Here is a 15,028-nt window from a genome sequence, read left to right on the forward strand (position 1 = left end):
GCTGGGGGTTTTGGAGACGGGGAAGAAAGCGTTTTAAGAACGGAGAGAACGTATTCTAAGAGAAACCGCCTTCTTAGTCAGAAAGCGGATTCGGACTCAGTAAAAGCGTATCGAAACGACATACCTCGTCGTCCTGTATGGCATCCATGTTGATGTTTGACCTCCAAGCGCAGAAATGTTGGAGGAATTTTCATTCAATTTATACATTAGTTTCGGTGAACTAACTGGTGGGATTTATTCTTTAAAAAACACCTACATCTCAAAATAATCCCTTTTTTTAAAAAAAAAACTCTCAAAATAATCCACGTATATGCAAATTTAGGGTGTATGTAAGATCTCCATTAAGATTCACCTTTTAGTTAATATAATCTCAGCAAGTTACAGTGTAATACCATTATACCACTACTATATTATCTTGCCGCACATAAATGCGGTAATTCCCAGTCAACAGTTAACTGCTGGTTCAGCAGAAATATAAACCAAAGAAGAACAGCAAAAAGTAATCTCTGCAATTAAATTAGCCCAAAAAGGAAGGAAAAAAAATCAAATATTCTTCCCCACATCAAAATGCCACGCGCCGCTACTAATTTATGTACATTCCCGCGTTTCTTCCGATGATGCCACTGCAGCTAGTGTTACTGATCAGCGGCTCTACATGTTTTTACTAATTAACAAGAGACCGTCTTGATCTTTTCAAGGGAGGCGTCCCAGTCTTCTTCTACCAACCGGAGCCCCGATGGGCTTGAAGAGTCTCCACGGATTGGCCGGAGTTGGAGGAGTAGATGTCGACGGGGGCGTTGGTGCAGTTGCTGCTCGAGTCGACGACCCTTGTGTGACGGCGACCGCGGTGGCGGTCAAGGTAGACGACGATGACGCTGATGTCGTCGTGGAAATGGCGCCTCACTCCCTTCTCTATCGTCTTCAGATCACGGAAGCTGACCTCCCTCTTCCTCGTGGCTTCCTTTAAAGCGGCCTTCACCAATCTGTTTGCTATACCCTGCATGAATATTCACACGAACTTGGTGTTATCTCATTGTGTAAGTACTCCTCGTTCATTCACGGGGAATATATACTCCCGGTGATGGAATGATCGAATGCTGTAGATGTTATCTGAACTTACCGTCCTTGGATTCTTGAAGACAATCTGCACCGCAGCGTCGTCACTGAGATGCTCCCAGAGACCATCTGAAGCAAATATCAGGAACAGATCATTTGGTTTGAGCTTGCGAACTTGAATCGATGGTTCTGCGCTAAGAGCTGGCCGCTTCAAAGGAATAGGGGGACCAACGTTACGAAACACGGGATCCATGCTATACTCTTGTTTCTTCAAGTAAACATCACCAATGGTTCTCGATACCTGACAGTAGAAGAGTCAAATATTAGCCCATGTCTCTAGAATTTGGCAAGATGGGAGAAACTTCAGAATAAAAAACTTATGTTATCTTAAGATAATTAGATAAGTGAACCGAAAGATAAAGCCTGATCAAAATTTCAAACCATGTCCAAGTTCATTACTTCTGCTAAGATACAATAAAAGTAGCTGTCATACTTTCACACTTGCTACTATAAATTGTGAAAAGTAAACTATGAAAACAATATAACTCGTTATTTTTCATTAGTTTTCCTAAGATATGCAAGAGTAGCTGTCATACTATGCACAGTTGCCACTAAAAATTGTGAAAACAAAAATACTAAAACTTGGTCATTTTTGCTCGTTCTAAAACAATGACAAAATAGTAGTCACAAGCTCAGAGCATCTTCTAAAACAACTGCATGCTGAACTGGTCCAAGTCCTGGAAACGTGTAGAACGACTTTTAAGTTGTGAAATCTACAAAGCAAGATCTCTAAAGACCCAAACAATTAGTCTAACACAATCTAGGCTGCACCAATCAAGTTATAACAAAGGTTGAGTAATTGACAGAAATGACCAATTCATTTTAACTCCTTCGGGAGTAAGCTCAGGGATTTCTGAATTCAATTCCTATGAAGCTCTGATACATCATATGAGAAGCTGCAAAATACACAAAATCACTCTACCACAGAAAGCTGTAAATCTAATCCACAAACGGCGATTTTCACCACCAAATCCTGGCATACATGCATCAAATTAATTAAGTAAACAGAAGTAGTATTTTCTCATCAAACTCTCACCTGAATGATCCCCTTCACCCTCCACGCACCCCTGGCGTGCACCACGATCTGCGCATCGTCCGGGTTGAGCGCGGTGAGCTCCCGCCGGACCTCCTCGGAGGCCGCGTTATGCTCGTCGGTGAGCCGCTCGGCGACGGCCACCCCGCCCCCGACCACGCGGCGGCCGAGCACGGCGCGGGAGTCGCCGAGGTTGGCCACGTAGAGCGTGTCTCCGGAGATAGCCCCGAGCAGGCAGCAGGAGCCCACGGCCGCCATCTTCGGCCGCTGCCGCCATGCCTGCCTCACCTGCTGCAGGAACTCCTCCTCCGCCGCGCCGAACGCCCTACGGATCACCTCCGTGCTCATCCCCCCTTGCTCCTTCTCGAATCCTGTCAAAACGATCGCAAAATCAGTAAACCACGAAACGCAAGAAGGGCAGAGACCCCGAGAGAAAGAGAGAGAGATGGCGTACGTTGGACATGGGGGAAGAGGCGGGAGCGGAGGAAGCGGGAGGCGTCGGCGCCGCCGTGCCCGTCATACACGCCGACGAGCGTGGCGGCGGGGGAGGCGAGCACCTGCGCCTGGTCCTCCATGGCCAGGTTCGCCTGCGCCGCCGCCATCGAGAACTCCCCCGCCGCGTGCGGCCTCAGCTCCGTCTGCCACAGCATCCCGTCCGCCGCCGCCGCCCCCGGCGGCCAGTGCCCGCAGCACCTCGCCACCGCCCTCAACATCTCCTCCCCACTCCGATCCAACACAAGCTTCGCTCGCTTCTTCTTCCTCCTCGTCTCGGCGTCCAATCCTGTGTGCTGTGTTTGATCGAGAAAATGGAATTGGAATTGGAATTTGATTTGGAGGAAGAAGACGAGGAGTAGGTTAGGTTATGTACACGAAGCGTGGGGAAAGCGCGTTTGGAGGAAGAAGAGGAGGACGAGGGGAAACGGGCGGAGGGAAGAGGGGAGGAGTCTACGGTGGTTATCCGGTGATGTGTCGCTTTATAGGATTGGTCGATTTGACTTGCTGTTCTTAGGCTTTTGAATATTTGCCGTTGGATTCGTATTTTAGAAATTTAGAAAATTGTTGGTTTCAGACAGGTGTAGTTAGTTGGGTGATAGGTGGTTGCCGCTATACGTATATTTCTTTTTCATTTTCCTCTAATGCTATAATACAAATATAATATAAATACAGAGTATACTTCACGAGAGTATCACCGTTCTAAAAATATAAGTAAAATATTCTAGTGTAGTAGTACATGACAACAGCATAGTTAGATGACAAATCAATTTTAAAGAGATAACGTCGACACATCATTCGTATGAAAAGATAAAGCGCAGCCGCACAAGTAGCACGATAAGGAAGTTGTATCTAGGAGGTGTGATGACGGATGAAATAGTGTGTACACATTAGCATGCTTTTAACTTTTTTTAAGATATGAGTAATAGATTAGCATGTTGTTAATAATGTACGGGGATTCGACTTGATTACTTGCAATATACACTTGCTCCTCCACTAGCCTTAGATTCCGGAGCAGACGTGGTTTTCCTTCCTTTTTCTTTAATTTTAGCCGAACAGCTGTATATGATGATAAGTAGACTTCCCGCCGCCTGAAAACCTGATAGGCAGGCAGGCAGCCATGCGAGTGGCGGCAGATATTTACGTGCTGCGCCGGTTAGCCCCCAGCGTTGGACAGCTGTCGCCCCCGCCGATGCTTCCAGAAAGGCAAAAGCGGCAGAGCTCGCTGAACACCAACGCTGACGTCACGCCGCGCCGCCCGTGACGCCGGCGGCGGTGTCCCCGCCGCCCGCCGGCGTGCGTCCCGGCGAATTCACATCGCCGGCCTCGCGTGCCGCTGCCGCCGGCAGAAGAATCGGTGAACAACTTGGGTTATTGTTAGTACTTGTACTGGTAGTAGTGGTAGTCGTACTCGTACTCGTACTTCTTTTTAATTTTTGTAATATGTACAGGAGTAATTTTGGTACAAGTTCACGACCAAGATCTGCAAGTAGCGGCAGTATTCAATGAACACGAGTACAAGACCGAGTGCAGCGACACGGATACTCTCCGGGCTAAGCAAGCGACCAAAGTGGTGCTCGTACACGACGCCCAGGTCGGCATTTTTTCCATGGACCACTCCACACGGAAAGGGACGTTTCTAGAAAGGCCTAGAACTATCACACATGAGAAAAAACTTGCTACGGTGGATGGTGCACTAGCACACTGCTGCCGTATTTCACGGGATCGATGGAGGTGCGACTGTTTGGTGAGATACGTGACTGCGTTAACTCCGTGTCGCTCCATACAAACAAAAAGAGGTCAAAGGAATGTAGGAGTAACGAGTTCGAACTATCCTTGTTTGCTGCAGAAAAGAAGAGAACCGCGTCCAGAACATTGAGAAAAAAAACTGGGAAAGCTAGGTGTTGTTCCCGCCTTTCCAGAACAACGACACGGGCGGCTTGGAACGAAAAAAAGAAAAAAAAACAGCAGCATTCGCAGACCTAACAAAATTGTAACATCACTGCCAAGAAAACAAAGTTTCGGTGAAAGTTCTCTTTCATTGGCTACAGGCCACAGCCGATAAGCATCTACAGGAGTAGATTAGTAGTCGATTGCAGTGGAAACGTCACATGCCCGATGGAAGTTCCAGCTCCGGAGATGGTGTATGGAATTCAGAAACACGCTTGAACAAACGTAGCAGCAGCCAAAGCAGCCAGCCATTGACGCTTAGCACAATTTGCTGGCCATTGACGCTTAGCACAATTTGCTGACAATCCATTGGATTATTGCTCCGGTTCTGATTCTGCTTGGCAAACTGGGAGGTGGTAAGTATCCAATTGCCAGTATTTCTGCTTCACCCCATTCCATATTTCCTCTGAAAGACAATCTTTGACTGGGAGCGGGATGAACTGTGTCGAGTAGCCAAGATTTGCCAACTCTAACGCTACGAGCTGGCAATACACAACGTGGAAGAAGGCATTATCGCCACAGAGGCCATTGAAATACGAGTAGATCCCTCCAGGCTTCAATAGCTTAGGAAGATGTTGGTGGAACTCTCTCATATCCTCGTAGTATTCTCCATAGGTGTCGAAGAATATACCTGCGCATTGTAGGAATCACAAGGCGTTAGACGAGATTTGGGCGTTTGGCAATGTCTCAGTAGCTTAAGTAATCAACAGAAATAGTTTAAGCAATTTCTCTATAGATTACTTTCACTCACCAATCAACACAAATGGGATCAAATACTTTAGAGTTTACATATCAATATATACTAAAATGCTATTTGAAAAGTGTACCAGCTTATCAAACTCCCCCAAAAGGCAAAAATACTAATAATAGTGGCCCACCACAAAGTTGATTACCATGCTGTTTTGTAATGAAATAAACATGAACAAACATTTTTGGATAGTAATGAATAAGGAGGACTGAATTATCCAATGCAATGATTTTATTGAGTATAGCATCATATTTATCACTGGCTGCAGAAATCTGAGACGAATCCAAAAGGTAGAAATCCTGTAAGCAAGTTGCAGATCCTTTTCAACAGACATAGCAAAATGCAATTTCCCAGTCACTTGCAGACTCCTTTCTTGCTTTACCATGATATTGTCAAAAAAAACTCCAAGAAAAGTAAGCTTGGGCGTGTGTCACATGAGCCTGCGTGAGTGCAGGTCAGAGTCAGGCATGGTTAACAGCACATGGTTTGACATAGCCAACCTTGTATTGTACAGAGGCACGCACTGCTGTTAATTTGAGTGCTCACAGTTCAATGAATTGCCATAAAGTGCAGTGATAACTGTAAATTGTCTTCATTGACAATTATGGTTACAACTTTCAGGATTAGCAAGCTTTGCTGATGAAAAAGACAATGAAAAGACACTATGCACCTTTTGCATGCACTCAATTTCTTTTTTTTTTCAAAAAAAAAGGGAAGATGCATAAGTATCATCTAGTAGATATTTGATATTTTCCTCCCAGGAGACCATGAGAGGTACTCACCAACTTTGAATAGATTGCTACACTACTCAAACGGTACCACAAGCTTTTATCAGCAACTGAAATATCAACTAGTTATAGTCATTCTAACACAATTGCAGTTTAAATAGGCATATATTAAAAATATAATAACTACACTCAGTTTCTTTTTTTTAAAAAAAAAAAAACAAGGCCCCATTTCAAAATTTATTTAACTCCAGACTACAGTATAAAATATTAAAATGTTTATGAATCGAAGAGAAATTCTTTTACATGGTATTGCAATTATATTGGGTATAAAAATATAAACAGAAATTCCTTTTGCCAATGCGAAGTCTCTAAAGATGTACTAACTTCTGAGGTCTAAAAAACTATCTAGATATAAACTCTTTAAAAATATCATATTCCCAGCAATCATAAAATACATAATCACCTGATTAGAATTTTTTTAGGCTCATTTTTAAAGCATTTTTCTTTATTTATTTAACTTGTAAAACACATTTTGTTCTTGCACCCTCTGTTCATAGATATAAGGCTCCATTCTAATTTCTAAACAGCTAGTTGGTTTAGCTACTTCCTTGCTTTTCGTTAGCATGCTTTATGAACTAGCAACATGTTTTTTGCAAATATTTTCTATATAGCTTTCTTTTAAAAATAAAATAAATCCATTTTTCAAGTTTGCAATAGGTAATACTTTTTTTACAGAACAACAGCTAATACTTAATTGATCTTATGCTGATGACTGTTCTCATTTTGTGTGCCACATATAAGCTCATCAATTCAGCTCTTTTAAACGGAGCCTTAGAATTAGCCTAGAGGCATATGTTTAGACACATACAAGTGGTACCATTGGATTCATATTTGACAGTTATTTCACATTATGCTAATTTTGTAGTTGTTGATAATGCACTCTAAAAGAAATTGATGGTTCATTGTTCAACGGTGAAAACCATATCACAACTTATATAACAGAGGGAATACTAACTTGCATAAGAAACAAATTACTAAAACAAAACTAATGCACTAACCTGCTTTGCAATCCCTTCAAAACAAGAGACCGACAACTCTGACGGTCCACAATGCACAACTACTAGATTAAAAGAGCTATCACACATGCATAAATTGCAAGCTACTAGCGCGCATGCACACAACAGATTTACATAGGAATCCTACCAGCTTCTAGCTTTCACGTTTGAACATTGTTGCTCTAGCTACAACTCCTAACCCATAAACCAAGACCATTGAAATGCTACTATGAAAATAAACCCTGACAGGACTATGAATTTGTGATTAAACCTGGACAACTCATCCTAATAACACCAACAACATTTGACAGAACAGTCTCAACTATCTATCCGCGTTCCCCAACAGCCCAAACGAGCAATCAAAGCAATGGCTCCGAGCTCACACATTGCAATGCTGAACTTAAGAAAATGAGAAAGATTTTCGTTATACCATCATAAGAGCCGAGCTGCGGGAGCACGTCCTGCCACCGTCCGAACACGACCTTGACATTCTTCTTCTCGCCCCAGCCGAGCTTGAGCATCCGGGCGTACACCTCCGGGTGGGCCTCGACGATGGTGTGCTCCTCGGGCTCGTACCTCTGGATCGCCGTGTCCACGAGCCCCATCCCGAATCCCACGTTGAGCACCTTGCCGCCGGAGCACACCGCCCGCGCGTGCGCCTCCATCAGCGGCCGCTCCCACTCCATCATCACGGCCTTGCTATCCGCGTCCATCACCCTCTCCTCGCTGAATGAAACCCTGGATTCGAGGTAGCTCTCGGCGGGGGAGTCCGCGGGCCCCGCTTGGCGGCGAGCGACGGTGCCGAGGACGAGCTCGGAGCGGAGGGCGTGGTCGAGGAGGAGGTCGAAGGTGGCGGAATCGGAGGCGAGGTCTCCCGCGGAGATCCCCGTGGGGGAGAGCGCGTTCCATGGCGCGCCGGCGTCGAGGAGAAGCTGCACGACGGCGGCGTGGCCACCGGTGGCCGCGTGCATCAGCGGGGTCAACCCGGAGGCATCGAAGTGGGTCGGGTCGGCGCCTTCGGCGAGGAGCCCGGTGATGGCCTCCGCGTCACCGGACTCCGCCGCCGCGCAGAGGAGCTCCTCCGGCGATTTCCCCGCCTTGCTCTCCGCCGCCGCCGCCATTTTCGGTGTGCAACTGGATGATACCTCTCGCCCTCCTCGAATTTTTTTTTTTGAGGTTTTAGCCGGAGTTGGGCCCATTTTCCGGCCCATTTAGCTTGTCCCAGCTGATTCGTCTACGTGGGCCTCTGGAAAATCCAACTGCCTCCACTCGCAACTTGCATCGTCCTCCCGCCGCCGTCGCTCGCCGCGTCGTTTCCCTTCCTCCCTAGCACCGGCACCATCGCCATCTAAGCATTCACGGTCGCCGTCGCCGTCAACCTCTCCACCCTTCCCGTTGCCGCCTCTTGGAAGTTGGAAGTAATCGCGGTATGGGAGGCGTTCGCCCCACCTTGTTTGATGCACGCAAGGTGTTTGTTAGAATGCTTAGCAGCGGTGTAGGCGGCGGTGACGCCCTGGTGGACACCGCTGACCCTGCTAAGCGCCTGTTCAAGCTGATCATCTCCTGCCGGAAGGCCTCAGCGGTCGAGCACGAGCTCGACCACAGCGGCGTCCGCGTCACGCCCGACGTCGCCGAGCGCGTCCTGGAGCGCCTCGACAACGCCGGGATGCTCGCGTACCGGTTCTTCGAGTGGGCGCGCAGGCAGAAACGCGGCGGCTGCGCGCACACCGTCCGGTCGTACCACACGGTGGTCGCGTCCCTCGCCAAGATCCGCCAGTACCAGCTCATGTGGGACGTCGTGGCTGTCATGCGCCGGGAGGGCGCGGTCAATGTCGAGACGTTCGGCATCATCATGAGGAAGTATGCCCGGGCGCAGAAGGTTGATGAGGCAGTTTACACCTTCAACGTCATGGAGAAGTATGGCGTGGTACCTAACCTTGCCGCGTTCAATAGCCTGCTTGGCGCGCTGTGCAAGTCAAAGAACGTGCGCAAAGCACAGGAGATCTTTGACAAGATGAATAGCCGGTTCAGCCCCGATGCCAAGACCTATAGCATCTTGCTTGAGGGATGGGGGAGAGCGCCTAACCTCCCAAAGATGCGAGAGGTCTATAGTGAGATGCTTGACGCTGGTTGTGAGCCGGACATTGTCACCTATGGCATCATGGTCGATTCACTCTGCAAGACAGGCCGCGTTGAGGAAGCTGTCCGTGTGGTGCAGGACATGACCTCCAGGGGATGCCAACCGACAACTTACATATACAGTGTCTTAGTGCATACTTATGGCGTTGAGATGAGGATCGAGGATGCTGTGGCAACATTTTTGGATATGGAGAAGGATGGGATTGTGCCAGATATTGTTGTCTACAATGCACTTGTCTCTGCCTTCTGCAAAGCGAAAAAATTTGAGAATGCCTTTAGAGTCCTTAATGATATGGAGGGCCATGGAATCACTACAAACTCAAGGACCTGGAACATCATCCTTAATCATCTGATTAGCCTTGGAAGGGATGACGAAGCATACAAGGTATTCCGCCGCATGATTAAGTGTTGCCAACCGGACTGTGATACTTACACCATGATGATAAAAATGTTCTGTGAGAATGACAAGGTAGAGATGGCACTCAAGGTATGGAAGTATATGAGGTTGAAGCAGTTTCTCCCAAGCATGCACACGTTCTCTGTACTGATCAATGGGTTGTGTGACAAGCGTGAGGTTAGTCAAGCTTGTGTTTTGCTTGAAGATATGATAGAGAAGGGCATCAGACCTCCCGGTTCAACATTTGGCAAGCTAAGGCAGCTGCTTTTGAAAGAAGGAAGGAAAGATGTGCTTGACTTTCTTGTTGAGAAAATGAACATCCTGATTCAGGAACCTTTGTTTGATTGACCATTCATATCTTATAATGGTATGAGCACTTGATCCACGGTCATATGTTTTCATACACGCCATTAAAATTATATCAATGTTCAATATGTTATGCACTTTATTTCTTCATTTGTTATTTTTTGTGCACTAGTCCATTATTTATGCTACTCCTAAACATTTTGCTGCTAATTTCAGGGTTCATAAATTTTGATGTGCTGCAACACTTTTTTTTTTTGGAACGATCACCGGAGGGGAGAGGTTCCCCACCTGAATTTCCATTAAATAAACAAGCAAGTCTGATACAAAGGGAGATGGATCAGCAGAGTGCAGCGACACTGCCATTACAGTTAATCAGGAAGAAACAAGTAGGGGGGAAGAGAGTACATGCTTCCAAGCGGAAGCAACCTGTCTGTCTTGAATTTTCAGGCGTTCGACCCAGAGAGTGGCGTCATCTATGCAGCGCCGAAGTAATCGTTAAAAGGAGGGCTCCTGGTTTCTGAAGATTACATCATGACGATGATTCCAAATACCCAACAAACAAAGAAGAATAAAGGAGCGATGGTGAGCTGCTGGGATGTTCGTTGGCCGCTGAAAAAGTTGTAGGTTTCTGATGTCGTCGATGCCCGGTGTGATGTGAATTGAGTCCCAATGTGCTGCAACACATTGAGATGTTTGCTATTCACATATGTGAGTGTCCCCGGCAGGAGGATGAGTGGAGGTCCAATCAAGGCTTGTTTGGATTGGAAGGAATTGCAATTCATCCATTCCATTCGGATCAACAGGGATTTTAGTCAACTTCCCTGTTGAAAGGGATTGGACATGATCCAATTGCATCCAGAATAGACCTTAAGGCTTGGCCATGGTATCATCATCAAACTCTTCTGTACAACGTATTGGCAACGTACATACCAGTGGTCTGCTGATCACAAGGTTTGTGCTTAAAGTGCTCAACTGCTGACTGCTAACCAGCTAGGTGACTACTTGCTGCAATATCAGATTGAGACTTTGTCATCATAAAGAGATCAATATGCACTAGCTGATCCAAATGAGCTATTAGGTGCAAGCATCCTGCAAGAACTTGTCAGTTAGGAATGATGATGTTCTCAATTCATGTCTTCATGCCATACTGCAGAATAACAAATCCACTATATCATCTATGTTGTACAAATGATCAGTGGAGCATGAAGAACTGAACCCTTGTCCATGAAAAGTTGGAGAATTTGTTGAACGGTTGAACCTCAAGATGAAGAATTTAAGAATTATGCAAGGAAATTATTGAGCTCAAATTTCACTGCAGGATTATAATTCATAGAGCAGAAGGTGACATCAAAATAACAAAGGACAATTGCTCATTTGACCCTGTGCTGAAGCTAGGCACTGCACAGTATGTACATGTGCTGACAAGCAAGGTAAACAGTAGAAAATTTTTCATATGTCTTCACTGCTTTCTGTGTGAGTTGTTACAAACAACTGGGATATTATTGTGCAAGAAATATAACTATACCTAACATTGTCGAGATGTGCTGTCACCTGGGATATTATGCTAGTTTAAACTATCCCTTGTGCTTCTGGAAACACAAAATTGTTATGTTGTGCAAAACTAGCTCGCACTCCTATAAGTGTCAATGTGTCATCACGCCATCTTAGCGTGCCAGAATGAACCTTGCTTGTTACTACTCTGCTAGGCATACTATAGCAGTGAGCAGATCATGATGTATCGATCGTCCGGAGTTAAGAACTGGAGTTAACTATTCTTACGGGCCAACAAGTGATGGACGCATGAAGGCAAATCCTGCTAACCAGCCGGGCTTGGCCTGTTGTGGACCATGCGTGGCTCAAACCAGCCCGTTCTGCTGTGATGCTGAGCTCATGGATGCTCCTCTATCTGTCTGCAGTCTGCTTGTTTTGTTCTGTTTTATTTTGTGGAAGTTCATTAGTTAGTCCACACTATGATGCGAAAGGAAACAGAGATGTGATGAATCTTGTCTGTTTTCCACGTATAGTACACCTATTTTTGTTTGTAGCATCAAGGATTTAGGTTGATAGGGTCTGTTCATTTGACACATTTGCTTCTCTGAGCTGTACTGCAACTACTTTTGGTCGATATACTTGATAGTACAAACAACAACTGTACAGAGTATGTAGTGTTAAAATGGACAGCGACTGAGACACTCATGGGTGTTTAGATGGGGCTAAAATTTTGTAGACCATGTCACATCAGATGTTTGGACGCTAATTTAGAGTATTAAACATAGACTAATAAAAAAACTAATTTCGTAAATGAGAGCTAATCCGCGAGACGAATTTTTTAAGCCTAATTAATTTATAATTATCAAAAGTTTACTGTAACATCACATTGTTAAAATTATGGCATAATTAGACTCAAAAGATTCGTCTCACGAATTAGTCCAATGTTATGAAATGGATTTTGTAATTAGTGTATGTTTAATACTCTAAATTAGTGTCGAAACATCGGATGTGACAGGGACTTGGAATAAGTCCCTGGAAACCAAAGAGCCACTCAAGCATTGTGATCTCTTTCCCTGCTCTGCTCACCCCCTCTTTCAGGACACACGAATCCACGATCAGATCAGAAATTCGTTGCAGTGCTCACCTAAATTTCACAGTAGCGTGAGCACCCCACCCACAAGGCCACAACCAAGCAACCAGCAACAGGCCGTGGCAGCATTCATTTTAGCGTGACACTGCCCACCGCCCCGGCGGTTCCCGTTGCTTTGAGACAAAAGCAAAGACGAATAACGGTTACACAGGTCAAAACGGTGGCGCCACCCTATCCCGTGCTGGCTGCTGCGCTCACCCGTATTAAATTTCCGCTGTAAACCAACTTCTACGTACTATTTTAGGGTGTGTTTAGTTCACGCTAAAATTAAAAGTTTAATTGAAATTGAAATAACGTGATGGAAAAGTTAAAAGTTTGTGTGTGTAGAAAAATTTTGATGTGATAGAAAAGTTGAAAGTTTGAAAAAAAAAATTTAGAACTAAACTCGGCCTTACATGGATGAAAAAGATAAAGAAAAGTGAGCAATGTTTGTTCTCATAAAAAAACTATCTATACACATGCTTTAAAATATTTACATTGAATTCATCCTGAAGGAAAAAGAGGAGGGAAGAAATAGAATCAACCTTATAATTAATTTATTATACATTTATTAACACTAATGTAAGTTAATAATCAATACCCTCTCCGTTTCATAATGTAAAACTTTCTAGCATTGCTTATATTTATATAGATGTTAATAAATCTAGACACATATATATATTTAGATTTATTAATATCCATATAAATGTGAATAATGATAATGCTAGAAAGATTTACATTACGAAACGGATGAAGTAGTTAGCTGTAAAAATTGCTCTCAAGCTCGGTTCGGATGGGAAGCTGGGAGGTGGGTCAGGGATCGGTCTGGTGGCGCCCGCCAAGACATGCCCCGTCGCGAGCACGGCGCGACATGCGCGGCAATCGGTGCCAGTGCCGACCGCTCGAGGAGAGTGGGATCCCCCAGGATCAGCTTTTGACCGCAGCTTACTGTGGGCGGCAGCATTGTTCGTCGCTAGGGGTTGGTTTGGTTCGTAGTTTAAACAGGCCTTACTAAATTTTATCAATGTTAAATTTTAGTAAGTTTTAACATGACTAATTTTGGTAAGATAAAGTTGTGTTTGGATTGAAGCCAAAATAGCCTAAGTTCACTATTGAAATGGCCTATTTTTTAGACATGCCAAAATTTGGCTTCAAACCAAACAGACACTAAACACTATTAAAATTAACAAATATTGGTAAGTATAATTTAGCCCTCAAGCAAACCAGCCCTAGATGCGGATCGGATGGAGTAGTAGCAGCACAGTGTACTGTTGTCCAACGGCTAGTCAGGTCAGGGCACAGCACAGCACAGCGGCGTCGCACATCCGTCTCCTTCCTGTAGCCGGCACGGTGGCATAGGAGGACCTTTTAATGGCTTGTGGGTGAGTGTGCTCTGGCTGTCCTAGATTGTGGCCATACAGAGGGGAGAATATCAAAGTGGATAGCCTCCTCGTAGCCATTATCGTGACTTCAACGACGAGAGGGCCGATTCACTTCGTGCAGAAATGCCGTCCGAATGAACCTGATAAAAAACTCCAGCATTTCGAACATTTTTAAGCAGAAATTTGTGCTATTTGATGTTCTCAAAAGGTAAAAAGAAAAACAAATCCCTATGGTACGAGGACACAGATTATCACTGCTGCACCGCGCCACACCAAGCATGATATCACCACTGTTGCGTGCGCTGGGATGCAGGGTGCACAATGCACATCAATGCGTAACGCTTGTACCGTCCAAAAATGCCAACATCTATATCAACTTTTGTTTACAAGGAGTATATACCTATCCGATGATAGCGTTTCTTCCCAAACATAAACAGACCAAAAAAAAAACATCTCAATCTTCTTTTTAAGAACTCCATTTTTATTCTCATGTCGTTTTCACTCTTTGCTACTTCTTCCGTTGTAAAAAAAACTAAATCTAAATTTAAGATAAGATATAATCTAGTATAATGAATCTAAATGGATTGATTGGTTTTTTTAGTGAGGGAGTATTAACTGATCACACAGACAGCGTCGAGTGAATGAAACCGATACAGTGTCGAATGAATGAAACCGATACCGAAAACGAGCGATGCTAAAGCCACTGACCACAAATCACGCGTTTGGGCTGGGCGAGGAAAAGCGGCGAAATATCTATGATCCGTCCGTCCACGGTCCATCCATCATCCAACCTGGGACCGCGGCGCCCGCACGGACATGCATGTGAAGAGGTCGCCACGAGCATGTGGGAGCTCAAAACCTGAAACCAAAAAAAAAAGCTCAAAACCTGACGTCCATCATGCCAGATTGCCACGGATGCTACCAGCGAAAAGGGACTCACATGTGTGTACTAGGTAGGGGGGGGGGCCGCAGCTGTGTAGGAGTACTATCCAGGCAAGCAGGTGGTGCCTAGAGCAAGTTTAATAGGACAGCACACTACACTACTAGCTCCAATTCATTTAT

General features: G+C 45.0%; 3 protein-coding genes across 3 annotated transcripts; 1 reads left to right on the top strand and 2 right to left on the bottom strand.

The window, feature by feature from the left end:
- Positions 1 to 326: 326 nt before the first annotated feature.
- LOC4334191 (probable protein phosphatase 2C 34) lies at positions 327 to 3,098 on the bottom strand. The gene is made up of 4 exons (NM_001402272.1): positions 2,604 to 3,098; positions 2,153 to 2,520; positions 1,121 to 1,357; positions 327 to 997 (listed from the first exon to the last, which is right to left on the bottom strand). Exons 1-4 carry the CDS (start codon positions 2,860 to 2,862, stop codon positions 719 to 721), a joined length of 1,143 nt encoding a protein of 380 aa, NP_001389201.1. The 5' UTR covers positions 2,863 to 3,098; the 3' UTR covers positions 327 to 718.
- A 1,360-nt stretch (positions 3,099 to 4,458) lies between these two features.
- Positions 4,459 to 8,272, bottom strand: LOC4334192 (protein arginine N-methyltransferase 2). The gene is made up of 2 exons (XM_015777823.3): positions 7,553 to 8,272; positions 4,459 to 5,222 (listed from the first exon to the last, which is right to left on the bottom strand). Exons 1-2 carry the CDS (start codon positions 8,241 to 8,243, stop codon positions 4,906 to 4,908), a joined length of 1,008 nt encoding a protein of 335 aa, XP_015633309.2. The 5' UTR covers positions 8,244 to 8,272; the 3' UTR covers positions 4,459 to 4,905.
- Positions 8,273 to 8,362: 90 nt separating this feature from the next.
- LOC4334193 (pentatricopeptide repeat-containing protein At1g77360, mitochondrial) lies at positions 8,363 to 12,113 on the top strand. The gene is made up of 2 exons (XM_015777822.3): positions 8,363 to 10,025; positions 10,181 to 12,113. The coding sequence occupies exon 1, from the start codon at positions 8,552 to 8,554 to the stop codon at positions 10,004 to 10,006; it is 1,455 nt and encodes a 484-aa protein (XP_015633308.1). The 5' UTR covers positions 8,363 to 8,551; the 3' UTR covers positions 10,007 to 10,025; positions 10,181 to 12,113.
- Positions 12,114 to 15,028: the final 2,915 nt, after the last annotated feature.

This window comes from Oryza sativa, chromosome 3 (assembly GCF_034140825.1).
Source record: "Oryza sativa Japonica Group chromosome 3, ASM3414082v1".
NCBI lineage: Eukaryota > Viridiplantae > Streptophyta > Magnoliopsida > Poales > Poaceae > Oryza > Oryza sativa.